This window comes from Acipenser ruthenus, chromosome 16, assembly GCF_902713425.1.
Source record: "Acipenser ruthenus chromosome 16, fAciRut3.2 maternal haplotype, whole genome shotgun sequence".
Lineage (NCBI taxonomy): Eukaryota > Metazoa > Chordata > Actinopteri > Acipenseriformes > Acipenseridae > Acipenser > Acipenser ruthenus.
This window is the reverse complement of record NC_081204.1, coordinates 16,874,981-16,898,012: the sequence shown is the minus strand read 5'-3', so window position 1 is coordinate 16,898,012 and position 23,032 is coordinate 16,874,981. Positions and strand designations below refer to the sequence as shown.

Here is a 23,032-nt window from a genome sequence, read left to right as displayed (position 1 = left end):
ATGTGTGTGTTTGGCCTGTTAATATAAAGTTTATGAAGGAGGGGATAGTGATAGTGTTAACAGGGGTGCTTTGTAACCTATAAGAACGGAATTACACTGTAAATAAATGTACAATAAAAAATGGCTAAAACAGATAAAGCACAGATTATAACAGAAGTAAAAATAATGACTGAAATGTCATTTCTTGTAACTTATTTTTAAACAAAAAAAAGCTGTCATGCATCTAAAATTACTATTTAAAGAAACACACTGTAGTCAACTAATATTTTCATGAATTAAAAAAAAATATATAAGTGGTGTTACTTTTAACAGTAAGCTTTCTGTTTTATAACAGCTATGTTACTGTTTATTTAAGTGCTCTTACTGTAGTTACGTTTTTCCTACAAACATCAAAATATGTTCCATTAGTTTGAATTTGAACTGGATGGTGTGCAGAATAGCCGTTGAGAAACATGATAATGCTATAAATAATGTTAAATAAAGAGTTATATTATGTACTGGCTGTGAAAGTTGTTCAGAGCTTCTCTGAATTTACTATTCATAATCATAATGAACTATTTCTGTTCTGTACTGGTGATACTTTATTAATACATTTGATAAACTCCTCAGCCTTAAATGAAATGGTAATAGAAAAATAAACGTGAAGGATAACGTTCATGGAGCTGTCCCTGTTAAATCTGTTTTGACCAAGTAAGTTAGATGCAGTTCTGTACTTGGCCCCGATGTGCTCCTGCAATACAAGCTTACTGCATAGAGTTTGCAAGCATCATCTATTACATGCACTTAAAACAACGTGTATTTTAATCATGAAAAAAGTGATTAAGGGGAACGGTGATACTCGTGGGTGGCCAAATGTATTCCTACCCTAGCGGTGTTACCTGAATCCTGCATACTCTGTAACAACCTCTTCTAAAATATCACCAGATGGATGATTTCGTACCTTTTGCAAGAGGGAAATAGGTCATTTTGTTACGTACACAAATTGTTTACCATCCGACATTTTATTTTGCTTGTTGAGTTTCAACACAGAAGACGGTCCATGATAGTACTTGTAAAAACTTTTGACGCTCAGAATTTTAAAATGAAAAAACTTGCTTATAGTAATCGTTTACTAATTTATAAAACTATAGTATAGCGATTGTTTTTAGGAAATATTTTATCTACAATCTACTCACGTCTTAAAAAAATAAATAAATAAATACAGGGTCTTTAGTAAACTGAAATCATAGCGGCCTAAATTGAAGGCGGCCTATAAGATAGAGGCGTGAACCTACTCCACTATTACTTCCTTCTAATTTATTTTACAGTAAACAGGTGTACTGTATTTGATTTTGCACGACAGCAATGCATATACAGAGACCGTGCTTCCTTTTGTTTTCTTCAAAATCGCACTTGAACTACCAAAAATAACCCAGCCAAAAACAAAAAAAATGTTAGTTTTATTTTCTAAATAAAAAAAAAACCAAAACACATTTTATTGTCTTCCTTAATTTATTCCTAAAATATTCCGTGTACAAAATGTGTTTTTCGGAGCGAGGGATGGGCTTCTCGAACGTGCAGCCGTCATAGAGGGATACATATGGAAGCTTGCCTCCATATGTATAGGATAGATTGACTTAATTAAAATAAAGAAAGAAAGAATGAATACAAGTAACATTCACTAAACTATACTGAAAGATCGCCTTTTAAAAACAAATGAACAACAACTGAAAACAAACACAAAATAAAGAAAACACAAAAACATTAAATTACCTATGGCGTTTCAAAGAGTCCTCCGATTGAAAGTGTACACCCCCGTTACTGAACGAACAAGTGGAGATACCTAGGGTGTGCGTGGAGGGTTCAAAAAAAAAAAAGTAACATCGTTGTCATGGGTCAAAAACAGCCAGGGGTTTGTTCGAGATCTTAACATGTAAATTAAGCAAAGGTGTTTTATGACGCTGCTTTACAAAGACAGGAGACGTCCTCAATAGTTCAAAGCTGTGTCGGCACCCCTATTCAACTGTTCTGGACTTGTTTTGAGGCTGCCTGTCCCGACGCCACAGACGTGTCAAACATAAACAGAAGAGCCGATACAAGGAATCTGTTAACCCTAAAATAAAGTGCACGTGTATATGGGTACTGCTTCTTTGTATGTTTTTCGCATGGCTTCTAAATATATTATTCTTTGGTGGTTGTATTCTTTAAGAATGTAAAACGGCTAGTTTAGAGATATGCTGACTGTGGTGTTATGTTTAACAGGAATCTTTCTGTTTTAAAACAGCTAGTTTAGAGATATGCTGATTTTCTTTATACACACCCTGGTGAAGGTTGAAATGATTTCCTTTGTAAAGGGTATTTTGTATCCTCTTTATGCAATATGCTTTGTTGTTCTCATTCATACTGTTTGTAAATTCCCAGTCATTCTACAAGTTAATGTATGCTTGGTTTAATCTTTCTTCTTTTATAACATATCTATTATAATTTGACAGCAAAAAATCTTAATCTAACAGAAAAGAAACAATTCCAAAATAAATGAGGCCCAAATAACTTATGTAGAGAAATTATTTTTCTATCCACATGTATGAAAAATACCACAAAAGGTGTTTGATAAGATTTTCAGGTATTTTCAGTGTCATTTTGTTTCAAGATCTAAAATGAATATGTTAAAATAATGCAAATGCTTAGTTAAATACAGTAAAATCTTAAACATCATAACATAGAAGCCATATCATGTTAAGTTAGATCATATTAAGTGTATCATAAAAATACAACCATATCACATTTGCAGCTGCCTATCCGCCCAGTAAAATCAGAAACACAGTACTAAAAACATGTGTTTTTTACATAATGTCTGACCATTTGTGATTGTAAAACTATTTCTGACCTCCATTCAATCAATTCAAAGATAAGCGTCCATAGTTTGTCGCTGCTTACATCTGAACTAAAATATTTGTACCAAACTTGAACACTGTCTACAATTATAGACTATACTTGAACAGCAGACATGTATTTATTTATTTGTGTATTTATTAATTTCATCGCTTTGTAAATGTTTTAATCTTAACTAAAATAATTGTAATTATTAAAGAATTGAATTTACACACGACCAAACAGCCAACTTTGAAAGATTTTCATTTATTTTTTGTTTTTAGAACTTTAATTTGAAAATAATTAGAGAACCTGTATACAGTAGATAGAAAGACCCCGTATTCGAATATCAGCCAACAGCCTTGTGGGAACAGTCCATGCATTACCCTTGAGCAAGGTACTTTACTCAGATTGCTCCAGTAAAAACCCAACTGTATAAATGGGTAATTGTATGTAAAAAAATAATGTGATATCTTGTAACAATTGGAAATCGTCCTGGATAAGGGCGTCTGTTAAGAAATAAATAATAAAAAAATAAATAATTACACAGTGAACAGCCCACCCCCAAGTCTACCTCCCTGAAAAAAGAACAGGCTCAATAGACTTTTCACAGTTAGATAAGGTTCTTTTTCAGTGTAATAGTTTAAAATATTACATATTGCTTAAGAAGCCTTTATGTAAGATGTATTCTTCTGAAGGATAGTAGTTAAGACTCTTATTTAAGAAATGTCTTACTAAATAACAAACAGGTTTTTGTACCTTTTCTTCTCTAGGACTGCTTCTTTCTTCTTGGCCAAAAGACAGGGTCTGTTCACCATATTCCCCATAACTCTGCTGCTTGGTCAAAAAACAGACTCTCTTCCTTCTTTCTCTAATTTCTTACTAGTCCTGAGAACCCAAAATATAGTCAGTTTTAACAGGAAAAGATGACCCTTACTCCTAATCACGTATTAAGCCAAAGAATGTAGTGGTCAAATTTTTTAGCTTCAAAAATAACATTAATTAGATGTCTTTGCTTACAATTGTAAGTCGCCCTGGATAAGGGCGTCTGCTAATAAATAAATAATAATAATAATAATAATAATAATAATAATTAGAGTTCTCTGTAATGTTAATAGAAACCAGTATGCAAATACAGGTGCATTATGGGGAGGCTCCTAAAAAAAACCCTAAAACCTTTACAATTCAGCCTGTGCTAACCTTTATTGGATTCAAAAACGACTTTAAATTGTTTTTTAGAATATATTGTAATATTAAAATCAACCATTACATAGAACCATGTGTATGGACACAGTTACCTACCACGGCCTGAAAATCCCACAGAAATGTAGGCCCCCCCCCCCCAGCACATTTGATGGATGTTGTTGTGGGTTATTGTTCAGTGTAATATGTGTATAAACACACTGATGAGAACTCTTCCACATGTTTAGGGACTTTCTGTTTGTTAATAACTCTAGTTATTGTTACAGAGGGTCTCCAACATAGTAAAAAAAAAACATTATAATATAACTTGTGTTTTTATATTTTTTTTAACTAGTTCTGAGAAACACCCCAGGATTTAACCATAAAATACACACACCCTCTGTAACACACAAAAAAAAAAAAAAAATTACAGCCTGGAGATTCTTTCAGAGATGTCTACGCCATTTAAATACAGTACACAGAACGATCAATTAGATGTAACCTTGATACACGGCGTCTATTTTTACAGCCTGCGGATGTAGGAGAGTTGAAACTATCTAAGACTTTTATTCATATTAAAACATTAGTTTTCGCTTTCAAACATGCTTTTTTACAATATTTATTTTGAAAATAATTAGAAACCGATGCTAGTATATTAAAATGAGCTAGAGACAGGAGTCTGCGGTATGGCTGTTCCTCCCGCATTTATACAGTTTAACAGAAAAGACGATTCTTAGTCCTAAACACGTTGTGTATGGTCTTAAAATAACCACATTAAGACAAAGAACGTAGTGGTAACATTTATCAATGTCTAAAATACCTTTTAAATCGTTTTCTAGAGTATGTTACACATATCCACGTCGTAGCCACTGCAATATTAAATTCAACCATCAGATGGCAGTAGGCGGCATGCTTAATCCTGCAGCATTTATACAGTTTTTTAACAGAAAAAAATATTATTCTTATACCTAACCACGTCTTGTATGGTCTTAAAATAATCACATTAAGACAAAGAACGTATTGGTAACATCTATCAACGTCTAAAATAACAGGGTTTTTTAAAAAAAAAAAATACTGTTAACTGAAGGAGGCATAAAACCCCTTACAGCGATTGATTCTTTCAAAGAGATGTCTACCGCATTTGCATACAGTACCACAGAACGATAAATTAGACATGGCCTCGTTACACGGCGTCTTTTTTACAGCCTGCGGATGTAGGAGAGTTGAAACTATCGATAAGACTTTTATTCATATTAAAATATTAGTTTTCACTTTCAAACACGCTTTTTATAAAATATTTATTTTGAAAATAATTAGAAACCGATGCTAGTGTAGCGTTCGAGTCGATGACCTAACTTACTGATGGAATAAAACAAAAACCAAGGGAGACAGGCTTACAAGGTGAAATCAGCAATGGCCGAAACCTTCGTCTTTATTTTTTTACTCTGCGCGGCCAAAAACAACACACAGCTTCCGCTTCCTCTTACCACCTAATACATAACTTTATTACTCCAGTAGATGGCAGTATAACACCACAAATAGCTAGGGGAATAATTATGTATTCAGTACAGTTTTAGATGGCTACATAATTCCCCCGCTCTGTTAAGAAACGTCCTCGTTTCTATTATTCATTTTAATCAAAAAGAACGCTAACAAATAAACATTAACTAAACATTGCCAGTGTAAACATGAATTCAGTTACCTTTACACAGTAATTTATCAAATCAGTTATTAACCAAAGCTGTCAGCTAATCCAACAAAATCTGAAGAAAAGAAGAAAAATGGAAAGAAAACATTAAACCATTACATATGGCAATACAATGCAAAAATGTATTTAAAAGTTATGTAACAGTTTACACAAAGAGAACAATTGTTCAGATAGAACAACAATTAAATCACCAATGAAACACATAGTTTTCGAACTGTGTTGGCAGTCTGACAGTCCTTCCAAAACGTGTGACCCCAGTTATTCTGTTGTCAGGTTGAGGATCGCCAGTGGGCTGAGCAGTCTCAGTGTGGTCAGTACTTAAGTCAGACAGTCCATACAGTCCATTTTGCTGCTCAATCTCCACCGGGTCACTTAAATCAGACTCAGTGTCTGAGTGTTCAGCAGGTAAGTATGGATGCACTCTTAAAGGAGATGTCTGAGGAGAGGGAACTTCAGAGCCAGGCGTCTCCAATGTTGAGGAACCGCGGGTAGGTAGTGGCAAAGTGTAGGGGCGCAGCCTGTCATAATGCACAACCTGAGACTGCTCTTCTGGATCTAAAGGATTGCCAAGCCGGTAAGTAACACCCACTTCACCATCTGTAGAGTCAAAGCGATGCAGAACTTGCAATGGACCCTTCCAATGAGGTGCTAGTTTAAGCCTGCTCTCTGTGGGGTCATTGAGCCAGACGAGATCCCTCACCTGATAAGGTTTGTGTCTTACTTGAATGTCGTAGTACTGTTTCTGCTTTTCACGTGCAGAAGCACTATTTTGTTGAGTTAAGGTAAAAGCTGATTTCAGACGGCTTAGCAAAGAAGTCACATACTCAGCCGGTGTTCCTGGCGTTGGATTTCCTAGGGCAAAGGAACCGATGAAAACATCTGCTGGTACTCGTGCTTCTCTGCCATGGGTCAGGAGATAAGGTGTGTATCCTGTACTTGAATGTACACTGGTGTTATAAGCAAAAGCAACTTGACTAAGAAAACTATCCCACTCCCCCTCACACGTCAATAGGATCTTGGCTAGCTGGTTAATCAAGGTCCTATTAAAACGTTCAACCATACCGTCGGATTTAGGATTGTAAGGTGTTGTACGTGTTTTCTTCATTCCCAGCATCTGACACAGCTTCTGTATTAAGTCAGATTCAAATTGACGTCCCTGATCTGTATGTAGGGTCTCAGGAATGCCATGTTCACAAATGTAATGCTCAAACAAGCATTTAGCTACAGTGATAGCTCTTTGATCAGGAATGGCGTACAGGTTGACATATTTTGTAAAGTAGTCTTCAACTACAAGAACATATCGATTACCTTTTGTTGTTTGTGGTAATTCCAAGATGTCAGCTGCTACTCTCTGGAATGGTCGAACAGTGGAAGAGCTTCCCATGGGAGCTCGGTATCTGGGAACTGGAGATCTCCGTCTCTGGCATGCATAGCATCGCTCACACCAGTGTTTAATGTCCTTGTACATGGAGGGCCAATAACATACCTGGCGTGCACGAGCAAGAACTCGCTCTACCGAAAGATGAGCAGACAAGGGTCCACCATGGAGGTGCTTTAAGAGTTCTGGAACTAACACTGTGGGCATAACAATCTGAGTGGTCCTGGTCCCGGTGCTAGGGAAGTGCACTACACGACATAAAAGTCCATTAATTAAAGATAAGCGATTATACTCTGCCCATAAACGTGTCAACAGTTGCGAAGCACCTTTAAGTCTCCAACGAGGAGGTCTACGAGTTGTGCCAGCTATCCATGACATAACGGTCCCAATGTCTGTGTCCTCGTACTGTAACTGTCTGAGGTTTTGACCATCGTGAGACAAGGAGTAGATCAAGCTTTGATCGGCAGCTGCATCCATAGGTGGGCTCACCTCGCTAATATCACCAGTCTGTGTTCCGGTGGAGCTCTGCGAGGACTGGTGGGAGCTACCCATGTCATGGTCCACCTTTGCAGTTGACCGAGGGTCAATATGGGAATTCTGTAGTGCACAAGCAAGTGGCGTATTGCAGTCACTGACATGCTGACTACTGTTGGCTGAATCTGTGGAGTTGGCTTGAAGTTCACAGTTAAAGGTGGCTGACACCATGGGAGGTCTGCGGGAGAGTGCATCCGCATTAGCGTGTTTGTGACCTACCCTGTGCACTACAACCCAATCATATGGATCTAGTTCTAAGGCCCATCTGCTGCGGCGTCCTGTTCGGTCATTGTCAATAGGAATTCGTCTCAGTCCCAACAAGGGTTTGTGGTCTGTGACTATGGTAAAAGGATGCAAACCAAGATACTGTCTAAATTGACGAACGGCCCACACTACAGCCCACAGTTCTCTATCGTATGTAGACCATCGTCTTTCTGCTGCTGTAAGGGCATGGCTAGCATATGCCACTACTTTCTCAAGGCCATTTTGCATTTGCGCTAACACAGCACCTACAGCAGTCTGGGACGCATCAGTGTAAACAAGGAATGGCTGGCTGAAGTCTGGCAATGTGATGATAGGTTCTGTAGATAGCACATTGCGAAGGTAATTAAAAGCAGATTTACACTCACTTGTCCACTGGAATGGGATGTTCTTCCCTGTGAGGTGATGTAAAGGTGTAGCATGTTGCGCAAAGTCCTTCACGAACCTCCTGTAATACGAACACAAGCCAAGGAAGGCACGCACCTCAGTCGCTGTGCGTGGTGTAGGCCATTCCTTGACCCGCTGTGTGTTTCGTGGATCAGGTTGGAGCCCTTGTTGAGAAATGACATGTCCTAAAAACACAACATGGTCACGAGCTATGTGGCACTTTTTAGAGTTAAGCTTCAGTCCACTGCTTTGAATTCTAGAAAAGACTTCATTGAGATGGGCTAGATGGTCATCAAAGGTCTTGCTGAAAATTAGGATATCATCCAAATAAACCATACACAACTGCCATGGGAGCCCCCGCAGCACCAGCTCCATTAAACGTTGGAAGGTCGCCGGCGCGTTGGTAAGACCCATGGGCATGGCACGAAACTGATAGAGTCCCCTTCCAGTTGTAAATGCTGTTTTTTCACGATCCTCCTCAGCAACCTCCACCTGCCAATACCCATTTGAAAAATCCAGAGTACTGTACCAGGCAGAGCCTGCCAGGGCATCAAGCGTGTCGTCCACACGAGGAAGAGGATGCGAGTCCTTGACTGTGATGCTATTCAGCTTGCGGTAGTCCACGCAAAATCCCACCGCTGCCACCAATGTAGCGTTCGAGTCGATGACCTAACTTACTGATGGAATAAAACAAAAACCAAGGGAGACAGGCTTACAAGGTGAAATCAGCAATGGCCGAAACCTTCGTCTTTATTTTTTTACTCTGCGCGGCCAAAAACAACACACAGCTTCCGCTTCCTCTTACCACCTAATACATAACTTTATTACTCCAGTAGATGGCAGTATAACACCACAAATAGCTAGGGGAATAATTATGTATTCAGTACAGTTTTAGATGGCTACACTAGTATTTTAAAAACGAGCTACAGACAGGAGTCTGCGGCATGCTTAATCCTGCAGCATTGATACAGTTTTTTAACAGAAAAAATATTATTCTTGTACCTAATCACGTCTTGTATGGTCTTAAAACAAGCACAATAAGACAAAGAACGTAGTGGTAACATCTATCAACGTCTAAAATACCTTTTAAATCGTTTTTAAGAGGATGTTACACATAACCAGGTCGTAGCCACTGCAATATTAAATTCAACCAGCAGATGGCAGTAGGTGGCATGCTTAATACAGCAGCATTGATACATTTTTTTTTTTTTAACAGAAAAAATATTATTCTTGTACCTAATCACGTCTTGTATGGTCTTAAAATAAGCACAATAAGACAAAACGTAGTGGTAACATCTATCAATGTCTAAAATACATTTTAAATCGTTTTTAAGAGGATGTTACACATAACCAGGTCGTAGCCACTGCAATATTGAATTCAACCAGCAGATGGCAGTAGGTGGTATGGCTAATCCTACCTCGTTTATACAGTTTAACAGAAAAAGACGATTCTTAGTCCTAAACACGTCGTGTATGGTTTTAAAATAACCACATGAAGTCAAATAATATTGTTGTAACATTTATCAATGTCTACAAATACATTTTAAATCGTTTTTTAGAGTTCTCTGTAATGTTAATAGAAACCAGTATGCAAATACAGGGGCATTATGGGTAGGTTCCTAAAATACCCCTAAATCCTTTACAATGCAGCCTGTGCTAACCTTTATTGTATTCAAAAACAACTTTAAATGTTTTTTTTAGAACATGTTGTAATATTAAAATCAACCATTAGATGGATACATGTTTATTATGGAATTGACACAGCTACCTACCACGGCCTGGAAATCCAACCGAAATGTAGGGCCCAGCGCATTTGAGTCTTGCTATTATGGGTTAATTTTCAGTATAATATGTGTATAATATAAAGCTTATGAGACTATTTTTTTATGTTTATGGACTCTCTGTAAGGTAATAGCTCCTGGTTATTGTTACAGAGGGTCTTAAACATAGTAAAAAAATGTTTAGGAACTCTCAGTATGGTAATAACCTCTGATTATTGTTACGGAAGGTCTCAAACATAGTCAAAAACAATGCATTACAATACAACTTGCTTTTTCTTCTTTCTTTCTTTCTGTCTTTTCTTTGTAATAGTCTATAAAATAAGGGTACAACAGACGCCATTTTTAGGGAGGACTATTTTTGACGGATGTCCGGTAAAAAGGGACGGGTCATAAATCACTCAAAAGCGTGGGAAAAAGGGGGTGAGGGTTTAGAGCCATAAATCACTCAAAGTGTGGGAAAAGGGGGGGGGGGGCTTAAGGGTCATAAATCACTCAAAGCGTGGGGGGAAAAGGGGCGAGGCTTTAGAGAGGGGCGGGGCTTAGGGACATTGTCAGAGCAGAAGGAAGCAAGTTTTCTTCCAGGACAACCTTGTACTTGGCTTGATTCATGTGTCCTTCACAAAGACAAATCTGCCCGATTCCAGCCTTGCTGAAGCACCCCTAGATGAGTCCAATTTTCAGCTTTGCCCAACACCTGGTCGTCTAATGGTTAGACGGAGACCTGGAGAGGCCTACAAGCCACAGTGTCTCGCACCCACTGTGAAATGTGGTGGAGGATCAGTGATGATCTGGGGGTGCTTCAGCAAGGCTGGAATCGGGCAGCTTTGGCATGAATCAAGCCAAGTACAAGGTTGTCCTGGAAGAAAACTTGCTTCCTTCTGCTCTGACAATGTTCCCCAACTCTGAGGATTGTTTTTTCCAGCAGGACAATGCTCCATGCCACACAGCCAGGTCAATCAAGGTGTGGATGGAGGACCACCAGATCAAGACCCTGTCATGGCCAGCCCAATCTCCAGACCTGAACCCCATTGAAAACCTCTGGAATGTAATCAAGAGGAAGAAGGATGGTCACAAGCCATCAAACAAAGCCGAGCTGCTTGAATTTTTGCGCCAGGAGTGGCATAAAGTCACCCAACATCAATGTGAAAGACTGGTGGAGAGCATGCCAAGACGCATGAAAGCTGTGCTTGAAAATCAGGGTTATTGCACCAAATATTGATTTCTGAACTCTTCCTAAGTTAAAACATTAGTATTGTGTTGTTTAAAAATGAATATGAACTTATTTTTTTTGCATTATTCGAGGTCTGACAACACTGCATCTTTTTTGTTATTTTGACCAGTTGTAATTTTCTGCAAATAAATGCTCTAAATGATAATATTTTTATTTGGGATTTGGGAGAAATGTTGTCAGTAGTTTATAGAATAAAACAAAAATGTTCATTTTACCCAAACACATACCTATAAATAGTAAAACCAGAGAAACTGATAATTTTGCAGTGGTCTCAATTTTTGCCAGAGCTGTATATACACATATATATATATATATATATATATATATATATATATATATATATATATATATATATATATATGTTGTGTGTGAAACAATTGCTACTTTATTTTTTACTTTAACTACAGTTTTAGATTGCGTACACACTCAATTTATTAGCATTGATAGAATAAAATACATTACAATTAAAACAGTTTAGATCATTCGTATATTGCACGTTGGAAAGGCCAGTCAGCCCAGGTTTACTATATAGAGAGCGGGAGTAAGAGAGACTTCGCTTTGGTATTGCGGTGTCTGTAAAAGCTACAGAGGACACCCCGCCTCTAGTTTCCCCAGCCGAAATCCACACAGCCAAACGCCCCGCAAACCGGATCCGCGACAGCCCAGCGAACTAGGTTGGCACAACGTTGGTTTATTGTTGGCTTGGTTGGCAAACTAACCAAGAGCCAACAATCTGCAACTTGAATGCTCTCGAGCTCTGTACCGCTATAGACCCGGTATTCTAAAAAAGAGCGCTCTGGGGGGGGCACGGGGTCTCCTTGGGCGGCAGGCAGGAGGGGTTTATAAGGGAGCTGCCGCAGGTGCCTCCGGCAGAGAGAGAAGCGCCAGGTATCGCCCCCCATAGATTGCCGTTTTGTCTGGTAATTCATGTTCAAAACTCTCCTTTGTTTATGTTTAACATTCCAGGTAGGGCCGTCAGAAAAGCCTCACAACAATTATAATATTGTTAATGTATATTGTTAAGTTAGTTTAAGACAGTTTTATGTAAGATTGGAATATGCTCTAAACTCCTACGTGACGGTTCCATGGTTGAGTAAAGGATGCGAGTCTATAGTAACCATGTAGTATTTTATCGTAACGCGCTGTTATGTTTTAACAGTTTCAAATAAACGCGTATTTAAACGTTTCATTTTTATTTCTACGACCCGTCTGTGTTTTCTGTGGCATGAGGCGGCTGGTGCCTGTCTCGGTGCTGAAAGAACAGCTCCACGGATCACTATCAAGACGATCTAGATACACAGGAGAGCAACAAGCCCAGTCTCTTCACAGACCTCTTAAAAGAAACACCACTTCAGTAACACCAAATGCCATCATATTCATGTGAAATGAATGATTTCGTCATCTTGACAGAACTAAGATTTTTGTTTTCGATGTCCTCACAAGCCGCTTATCTAAATTGAGCATTTTGTTCTATCGAGATTTATATATTTTTAGCCAATTTTGCTAACTATGCATCCCAAGTGATCCGTGGTGTAGTCGGCGTTTACCCACTTTTAATTTGGTAATACTGTATAGCGTTTACCCTCTTCTCATATAAGGGTTACAGTTTAGTCCCTTCTATTTTCCTCTGATATGCAATGCTGGGTTAGACGAGATATTTTTACTGTGAGCGGCTGCGCGCGACACTGACAGCTGAACGCGCTCATTCAAACTGCGGCTCGAGCAGGGGGGCGTGGCCACTGCACTGCGTGTTCTGTGTGTGTGAGAGTGTGTGTGAGTGTTCTGTGTGTGTGTGTGTGTGAGAGAGAGAGAGAGAGAGAGAGAGAGTGTGTTCTCTGTGTGTGTGTGCGAGTGTGTGTGAGAGAGATTGTGTTGTGTGTGTGTGAGAGAGAGTGTTCTCTGTGTGTGTGTGTGTGTGAGAGAGAGAGAGAGAGAGTGTGTGTGTGGTGTGTGTGAGAGAGAGAGTGTTCTGTGTGTGTGTGAGAGAGAGAGTGTTGAGTGTGTTCTGTGTGTGAGAGAGTGTTCTCTGTGTGTGTTCTGTGTGTGTGAGAGAGTGTTGTGTGTGTGAGAGAGAGTGTTCTGTGTGTGAGAGAGTGTTCTGTGTGTGTGAGAGTGTTCTGTGTGAGTGTTCTCTGTGTGCGAGTGTGTTCTCTGTATGTGAGTGTGTTCTCTGTGTGTGTGTGTGTGTGAGTGTTCTCTGTGTGTGTTCTCTGTGTGTGTGAGAGAGTGTTGTGTGTTGTGTGTGTGTGTCTGTGCGAGTGTGTTGTGTGTGTGAGAGTGTGTTCTGTGTGTGTGAGAGTGTTCTGTGTGTGTGTGAGAGAGTGTGTGTGTGTGTGAGAGAGAGTGTTGTGTGTGTGTGTGTGTGTGAGAGAGAGTGTTGTGTGTGTGTGTGTGTGAGAGAGTGTTCTGTGTGTGTGAGTGTTCTGTGTGTGTGTGAGAGAGAGTGTTCTGTGTGTGTGTGTGAGTGTTCTGTGTGTGTGTTCTGTGTGTGTGTGTGCGTGTTCTGTGTGTGTGAGAGTGTTCTGTGTGTGTGTGTGTGTGTGTGTGAGAAAGAGTGTTCTGCGCGTGTGTGTGTGTTCTGTTAGGCGCACTGGGCCTGTTAGCCTTCATCCCTGACCCGGGAAAGGACGTTCAGTTTTAGAAGTAAATATGTTCTTATGCCCACTAGACAAAGTTTTGTTGCAGTTCCACTTTTACATTTAATGTATTAACAAATTTCAATGATGTTCAGAGATTGAAAGTAATGGGCTAAAACTTCTCACAGTTCTTGCAGCTATGTAATGTTTTTGAGGCTTTTCTATATAAATAGAAGTGAAAATGTCACACTGAAAATAATTCATTTTAATTTTAATAATTTTAAATGACAAGCTTTAATCTGGAAAACAAGTTTATTGTACATCTTAGTGAGCAATCAGGCTATTTAACATCATTTTTAATACATAAATGTCTAAAACAGACATTTGTGTTTACAGAAATCCTTATAATGTTTCATATTGTTGAGTTCTTTGACTCACAGGAGGTTGACATTGTGCCAATCTCCTAGATGGTAAATGAAGGAGTTTGTAAATTGCCAAATTACACCGGGGGGAAAACTTTAAAAAGGCAGTCATGAATGGCGTCAGAAGAGAAGAAGAGTGGGCACAGTATCAAGTACGCATTCCATATACAACTGGTGAGTTTAAAAATGTACTCGAACTACATTAATAAAGCTTAAACTGCAATGCAAGATTCCCCGAACTGTGCTTGGCTGAGCTGCAGAACTATAATCAATTGTACAATGAAGCGCAGTAGCTATTTTGATATAATAGGAAATTATATGCAATTTAACACAAGTATAAAAGCAGTAAAAACCTTCACAATTGTGTTTGCTCCCAGTAAAACAAAAACACACACAGCTAATGCACTGATATTCATAATCTTTTCTCATACATTTAAAATGTGCTAGTTCTTATAGTAAACAGCAAGTTTTGTTTTTAATATTATACTATTTGTAATAAATTAACATCAAAAATGACCTCCACAGAACACTATGAGAAATCCAGAAGAAAACTTCCTCAGGCACAAGCGACATCTGATTTACAGACATCTGATTTACAGACATCTGATGCCCCTGAGGAAGATGAAGGCCGGCCTAGGCGAAACAGAAAGTGAGGTTTTTTCTTAATTTCTGGTGTTTGCATTCCTTCAAGTTTGTCATCTAGAGCAGAGTTTCCCAATCCTGGCCCTGGGGGCCCACTGTGTCTGCTGGGTTTCATTCCAACTGAGTTCTCAATTACTTAATTAAAGCCTTAATTGAAATGATAATTTGATTAGACTTTTTTTTTTGTAACTTATTTTCAGCTTTTAAATAGTTGTATATTTCATGTTAACTATAACATTTTATAAGTAACTTGAACTCTGCAACTGTTTAAGTTCTGAAAACAATTAAAGGCCTAATTAAGCAAATTATCAGTTCAATTAAAGGTCTGGTTAAGTAATTTAGAGCTTGGAATGAAAACCAGCAGACACAGGGGGTCCCTAGGACCAGGATTGGGAAACCCTGATCTAGAGTAACTCCAGCCAAGTTAGTAGAAAGGCTGGAGTAACACTGCTGTGACTCCACACAAGACTCAACTTTTGGCCCAATCTGAGGTATTGCCACAGCTGCTCTAAATGCTGGAGTGTCCCTATTCTTATGTTTCTGAATGACTTTGGACACTAACATCACATACTAAAGACCAACTTAATATCTGCTATAGATTATATCAAACAGTGATAAAACTGTTCTTTTTATGTTTTCTAAATGAATAATTAAGACACACCTGAAAGAAGCAATGCTTGCCTCTTTTTAACATGCTAGAACAGTGGTACTCTACTCTGTCCCTCGAGATCTATTCCAGTCCTGGTCTTTATTCCAACCAGATCCTAAATTAGTTAATTGCCTCTTAACAGCTTCAATTAACTACATTAGAACCTGCTTGGAGTAAAAAAAAAAAAAAAACCTGGACTGGATTGGATCTCGAGGGCCAGAGTACCACTGTGCCAGAACATCAACTATATCTAGTATTCATTACTTGTTAGACAAAATTGGTCACCTATCAGGTCTGAATTATACAGTCAATGCATGCCCCAAGAACAACAACAGAAGGAGGAACAGCCATGCTTTCTTTGTGTTTTTACCACAGAAATATTTTCAAATCGATTGGTTAACCAGCTGCTGGACATCAATAATACTTTGCATTACATTTCTTCTGTTGTGCAGTTATGGGACACCTCATTCAAAGTCGTATACTTTTAATTAAAAAAGCTTGAACCTATTAAGGATTCACATCAAAACAACTGTTTTCAAATGTACATTTAGAATCCAAGGTAAGCTGTAAAATACAGAAGCGATATCTGATCAAAATATTCCCCATGTACAAAAACAGCCACGTTAGATACAAGGATCAGCCAAATAAAGATGCAATATGAGTCAAAAGGGAGAAGTTAGTAAAATCAGGTCAGCCCAATAAAGGTATGTTTTCTTTTTTAACATGGGACCATTTTGGTTAGATGTTAATATGCAGGTCTACCAACATGTTCATCTCTGTTGTTTAGCTGACAAAGGGGAAGTTTATACTCTCTGGAAGGGCTGCACGTTCATCTGTGGGATCTATTACAGAGATTTTCCTTTGCAGGATCATTAGCTGTGAAATTTGTCAGGAAAAAGAAAAAAAAAAATAGTGCTCGATTTAAAAAGATTCAACTAAAATATTTTATTTGTTTTTCTTTGAAATTCCTAAAAGAACAGTGGTACTTTATCTCCCTCTTATCATTGTTGATACTGAACTGTATCTGCTCCCCCATGATCACAATTTTACTATTTCAGGGCCCATATTCGTCCAGCGAAGATGATGAAGGACTTCCAAGAAACAAATGACCTCGGTCATCTTCGATGCACCGCACGTCTTGCTCCCTATCACCACCACCACCATCAGCATTACCAAAAAGGTTGGTGTGCTGCTTCAGTTTTAGAAATGGATTATTTATTTACAAGAGAACCTGTAGTAAGGCATTGAAAAAGAGCACATAACTTGCAAGGAATATACACTATAGTCTGAAAGTACATGTTATTTCAACTTCTAGTTTACATTTCAGATTTACTAAAACAAACTATATTTACTTGTCCTTAACATTGGATGAAATCAAGGAGAACATTGTCTGCAGTGTTAGAAGTGGAAGCTTTCTTTACCAATAGCCACTCTCGGTTGCATTCGGCTCCGCTTCTCCACAGCACCGCTGGTCAAAGTTTTTCAAGTCCTCTCAGCTCCGCTCTCCCTGTAGGCACGCACGTCTAGTCTCAGTCTCCGCTCTACCGATCCCGATCTCCCTTTAATTTTCTACAGGTGTTTTTATACTCTGCTCACCTCTCTCTCAATTAGTCAATCTGGGTTGAATGAGCACCACAAGCACCTCCTCCCTAATTGCGGTGCGTTTATACAATCAAGTCCATGAAAGTATATAAATGAATGGAATTCAATTCCAGTAGGGCCTACTTCTTTTTGTTCATATTGCATCTTCTTCGAGTCTTTTACAGTGTATTTTAGATAGACATAATTACAGGAAGGCATGTCGAAGACAAATAGAAAATGTATGAGGGGTGGGGGTGGAGGTCCCTCTTTTAAGAAAACACCTGTGTTAAGAAGAGGACCCTATGGCCCCAAAAATCAAAGTCGGAGAGGGCTGTTTTTGGCGGAATCAAAGGTTTCCGACTGTTTTTAGTGCTCCGACCTAAAATCAGAAATGGTCAGAAACATAAAGAGTCAGAAACCCCAATTCCGACAGTTCGGGAAATGTTATTCAAGTGAAGTGAGTGCCCAGTTAGCATACACACCGCCCCAAAATCAAAGCTGTTAGCGAGTCGTTCCCCGACCAAAAATATATCCGCCTGTTTCAAGTTGTGCTAAAGGAATCGCACACCTGAAAGAGGCAATCCCCACATCCACTACAGCGCACAAATATATATATTTTTGATTTTCAGGGCCTATTTGACTGTCCCTTGAGTGCAGGTCTCTTAATACAGGCTTGACTGTACAATGTATGTATATGTATTATTATTATCAGTATTATTAGCCTATTGTTGTTTGTCATCCTTATATACTAATTACCACACAGTGATGTAAAGATATTATTGTAAAAGTAACATAAATAAAAACTCTTTCTCTCTAGGATGGAATTCAGGAGGACCGAGGAGGTTTCCAGGGTTACCAGGGTGCTGCTGCTGGCAGTCCTCGTGCTGGGGTGTGTCTGCAGTGTCAGTGCCAGTGAGTATGTGAAAGTCCCGAGCTCTGTGAACTGCACTGTCGGGCAGGACTGCATCCTGAACTGCACCTTCAACGTCACAGCTGGACGAGGCTGGGATGACAGGTCCAATATGTTCTGCAGAAAAACGGAAACAGACTATGATCACGGTTACTAATGGCTTTCCGGTCAACATCCTCGGTACATGAACAGGACCAGCCTGTTCCATACAGAGCTGCTGCGCGGGGAAGCGTCACAGGAATTTACTAGTGTCAAGTTGTCGCTACTAACCGGATTGGATTGGGTCAGATTCAGCTGGTCTCGGTTCCAGCTGAACCAACAGGACCAGCACCTGTTCCAGCGGGTCCCACAGAACCATCCATCCATCCATTATCATTAACCGCTTACTCCTTTACAGGGTCATGGTGAGCTGGAGCCTAATCCGGCAGGCACAGGGCGTAAGGTGAGACTACACCCTGGACGGGATGCCAGTCCATCGCAGGGCACCACACACACACTCACTCACACACTCGCACAGAGGGCAATTTACAGTGACCAATCAACCTGGACAGCAACCTGGAGAACGTGCAAACTCCACACAGACAGTACCCTAGGCCGGATTCGAACCTAGGACCCTGGCGCTGTGAGGCAGCTGCACTAATCACTACGCCACCGGGCCGCCCCCATAGAAGCAGATGAGCTGAAATTCTCCTGGCCAGTTCTAGTTGTAGGTCTTCTTGTTGCTCTTCTTTATGTTGTTGGTGTTGGCGCAGGTCTGGTGCTGTCTAAGAAACGTGCTAAAATGCATCTCAGGCAGCGCGGGACAGTGCAGTAGACAGATCTATTGAACACTGAGGAGGACAGGAAATCACAAGAGTGAAGCATGTGAAAAGCAGGCAACTGTGTAGAACTCCACTCTTAAAATGAATATATTGAAATTCTACACAAAACCTGTGTTAATAATAATACTAATACTTTTGTGTAGATTTTTGGATGGTGCAATGTTTCTAAGTTTCTAATATAAGACCCTGGGCTGCTAACAGTCTCTTTGGTTTCCTGAATGAATTAAATGCTTCATTGCACTCAAATGTTGTTTTTTTTTTTATTATTATTCTGCGCTCCAGAGGGCTTTGCTATGAAATGCACTTTATAAACACGTTTGTATTTGATGTTTAGATCTGCAATGTATATATTTGAATGTGTTCTTTATGTGTAGGTAAGTCGAGTTGGATGGAGGTTTCTGCTAAACTATAATAATCACTTTTTTCGCGTCAGATTTTTTTTTTTGTAAAAGTAAAACTTGCTGCATTGCCTTGTTAAATAAGGCACGTCACTGGTGTATGCTAGCGGGGTACCTACGGGATGCGTGTATAGACAGTAGACAGTATGTCGTGTGATCTGAATGAATTGCTGTTGTAAACAAATGTGAATTGAAATCATCCCCCCCCCCCCCCCCCACAAACACGTTTATCACGAAGTTGAATGACGTCACCAATTCCAGTGAAATAGTGATATTTTATTCTAGCCATTGATGGCACACATGTATTGCGTCACTAAATTGAATGACGTCACCATATACTGGATTAGTGAAAGTTTATTCTTGCCACTTCTGATAACGGACTCATCCAGCTCTCAACAGCGCCACCACGACAGGACAGTATGCGGTACTGCAGCTTCGAGGAACTGTAATGCTTTCTGATAAATCAGCTGCGTGGTTTGTTATTGTTATGACGGTACCAAAACACTCGAGGCGGGGGCGGGTTATATAAAAACAAGTTTCAAAATCCTAAGAGACAGACAGAGCTGTACACCCCACTGAACTCGGACTGGATTCGACCCGACAGTTAATTACAGACATCAAGGTAGGTCAAATTACAGACGCGATAAAGTGGTTTGAAAGTTTGCTAAAAATCTTTTTTCGTTAAAGAGAATTGTCGTGCAGACTTTTTCGCACTTGTAATATTATTATTTATTTCTTAGTAGACTTACAAGTGTTACAAGATATCACGTTATTTTACATAAAATTACCCATTTATACAGTTGGGTTTTTACTGGAGCAATCTAGGTAAAGTACCTTGCTCAAGGATACAGCAGCAGAGGCTGGGATAAAACAAAAACCAGGACACTGAGGCTCTCCAGTCTTCAGCTAAATGTCAGAAGAAAAAACAAACAGTGAAATGTTATTGTTCTGGTACAGGGGCCCCGATTGCTTTCATTTCCATTTTTTATTTGACTGTTCTAAAAATATCAGTTTAAGTCTCGCTGTGAATTTTCTTTCAGTTTTAAGGACGGTTCCTGTTTGTTTCAGTTTCATTTTGATAGTAGTTTCTCTTTTAAGGAATGATCTTTTATTGATTATTTTACATTCAAACCCAGTTTTATTTTTACATTTTCACATTTCTTTTCAAGATGACAAAATACAAGACATACATGTTTTTAAAAACATTTAAAATACATTGAAAAACACCAAGACACTTACGCTATGTACATGGTTAAAACAAACACAGTGTTAAAATGAACATGATAAAAAAAACAAACCTGTGCTGTTTGAAAAAGTCACTGCAAAAAAAGAACCATCAAATAAAAAACCAGTGCACCGTGATTAAATAAAAAACCAGTGCACCGTGATCAAATAAAAACCAGTGCACCGTGATCAAATAAAAAACCAGTGCACCGTGATCAAATAAAAAACTAGTGCACCGTGATCAAATAAAAACCAGTGCACCATGCTCAAATAAAAAACCAGTGCACCGTGATCAAATAAAAAACCAGTGCATCGTGATCAAATAAAAAACCAGTGCACCGTGATCAAATAAAAACCAGTGCACCGTGATCAAATAAAAAACCAGTGCACCGTGATTAAATAAAAAACCAGTGCACCGTGATCAAATAAAAAAACAGTGCACCGTGATCAAATAAAAAACCAGTGCACTGTGATTAAACGTGCTCACTAAAAGTTCAAAGAGGGAGAACATAAAACAAAAACTAAAAGATTAAACTAAGGGGACCTGGGAAATGGGACATTGTGCAAATTTGTGCTTTTAAAATTCTAAAAAACTTTAAAATGTACACTTTCTCTTTTTGACAGGATGGAGTTCGGGAGGAGACGATGCTGCTTTGTTACCGGGGAGGTTGCCAGGGTTACCGGGGTGCTGCTGCTGGCAGTCCTCGTGCTGGGGTGTTTCTGCAGTGTCAGTGCCAGTGAGTTTGTGACGGTCCCACGCTCTGTGAACTGCACTGTGGGATGGGACTGCATCCTGAACTGCAGCTTCGACTACAGAGCTGGAGGAGGCTGGGATGACAAGTCAGAGATGAATTGGAGAAAAAAAGAAACAAACGATCTTGTTCACGGTTACTATGGCAACGGCGACTGGCTTTCCGACCAGCACCCTCGGTACGTGGGCCGGACCCGCCTGTTTGATTCTGTGCTGGAGCCGCGCTGGGACGCATCGCTGCTGCTGAGGAACGTCACGGAGGAAGACGCGGGATATTACAACTGTGAAGTTCGCGTTTCTCAACAGTGGGGGACCGGCCGGACTGAGTTAGTCCTGGTTGCAGCTGAACCCACAGAAGCAGGACCGGTTCCAGCGGGGCCCACAGAAGCAGCTGAGCTGAGCCTCCAGTCTGTTACAATTCTATATGTTGCTCTTGTTGGTCTTGTTGCTCTAGTTGCTCTTGTTGTCATTGTTGCTCTTGTGGTTTGTGTTGTAACATTAGGTCAGAATCTGTATAGGCATCTTGGTTTTATTTACATCAAGGCCAAAGATGCAGCTCAGAGCGCTCGCTACAGTGCAGCACAGAGAGACAGATCTGGACAGTCCAGTGCAGGGAGGGACAGTGCAGCATAGACTGGGACAGATCAGCACAGTGCAGTGCAGACAGAAACAGAGAGAGAGAGAGATCAGGACAGTGCAGCACAGACAGGGACAGAGAGAGAGATCAGGACAGTGCAGCTCAGACAGGGAAAGATCAGGACAGTGCAGCACAGACCGGGACAGAGAGAGATCAGTGCAGTGCAGCACAGACAGGGACAGAGAGAGAGATCAGGACAGTGCAGCACAGACAGGGACAGAGAGAGAGATCAGGACAGTGCAGCTCAGACAGGGACAGATCAGGACAGTACAGCACAGACAGGGACAGAGAGAGATCAGTGCAGTACAGACAGCGACCGAGAGATCAGGACAATGCAGCACCGACAGAGAGAGAGATCAGGACAGTGCAGCACAGACAGGGACAGAGAGAGATCGGGACAGTGCAGGACAGATAGGGACAGATCTTGACAGCGCTGGTTTTTGCTGAAATAAATAAATATGTTTGAACTTATTTTTGGAGTGCAAATTGAGTGTGCGACTTTTTTCTTGTAATGATTGGGGCTTTCCCCCCGTTAGCCTGCACCTCTATTGAGTTTGGGTGTGCATCTTCCTTTGTTCTTCACAGGTAACAAAAACCAGCAGAGACACAAACGATTTGCCCCTAATCAGAGATTATATATATATATATATATAGGCATATATATACAGCAGACCTGGGTTCAATTCTAATTTAAACTGCAATTACAGTTAAAGGGCAATTGTTTACTGAAATTGTATTCCATTACAACTACATTTCCAGTTCTGCTGCACTAACTGCAAGCAGAATTACACCAAAAAGTAACATGAACAGCTCCGTGCATTAACAGGTTTACTGTAGTAAGCCAGTAAAACAGACACAGACATGACCTCATCAGAGTGAGACAAAATAGACACAGACATGACCTCATCAGAGTGAGACAAGACACTTTTCCAAGCACCTCACTGCTCCCATTGAGACTCTTAAAATGTATGTTTTAGGGATCTCCAGTGGCGCCTCCAGCTAAGGCGCTTCACTGGAAGTGCAAGGTGTGCCCTATAGCCTGGAGATCGCTGGTTCAAATCCAGGCTATGCCATCGCCGACTGTGGCCGGGAGTTCCACAACAAATCTG

At 39.9% G+C, this 23,032-nt stretch overlaps 1 protein-coding gene across 2 annotated transcripts; it reads left to right on the top strand.

Annotated features, from left to right (window-relative positions):
- Positions 1 to 18,723: 18,723 nt before the first annotated feature.
- On the top strand, positions 18,724 to 22,394 carry LOC117412622 (uncharacterized). 2 transcript variants are annotated; one of them, XM_058988950.1, is made up of 2 exons: positions 18,724 to 18,798; positions 21,160 to 22,394. In XM_058988950.1, the coding sequence occupies exon 2, from the start codon at positions 21,161 to 21,163 to the stop codon at positions 21,917 to 21,919; it is 759 nt and encodes a 252-aa protein (XP_058844933.1). In that variant the 5' UTR covers positions 18,724 to 18,798; position 21,160; the 3' UTR covers positions 21,920 to 22,394. The 2 variants fall into 2 exon arrangements, with proteins under 2 accessions (XP_058844933.1, XP_033877026.1); XM_034021135.3 differs by lacking the exon at positions 18,724 to 18,798 and adding an exon at positions 19,782 to 19,933.
- The last annotated feature ends 638 nt before the right edge of the window (positions 22,395 to 23,032 follow it).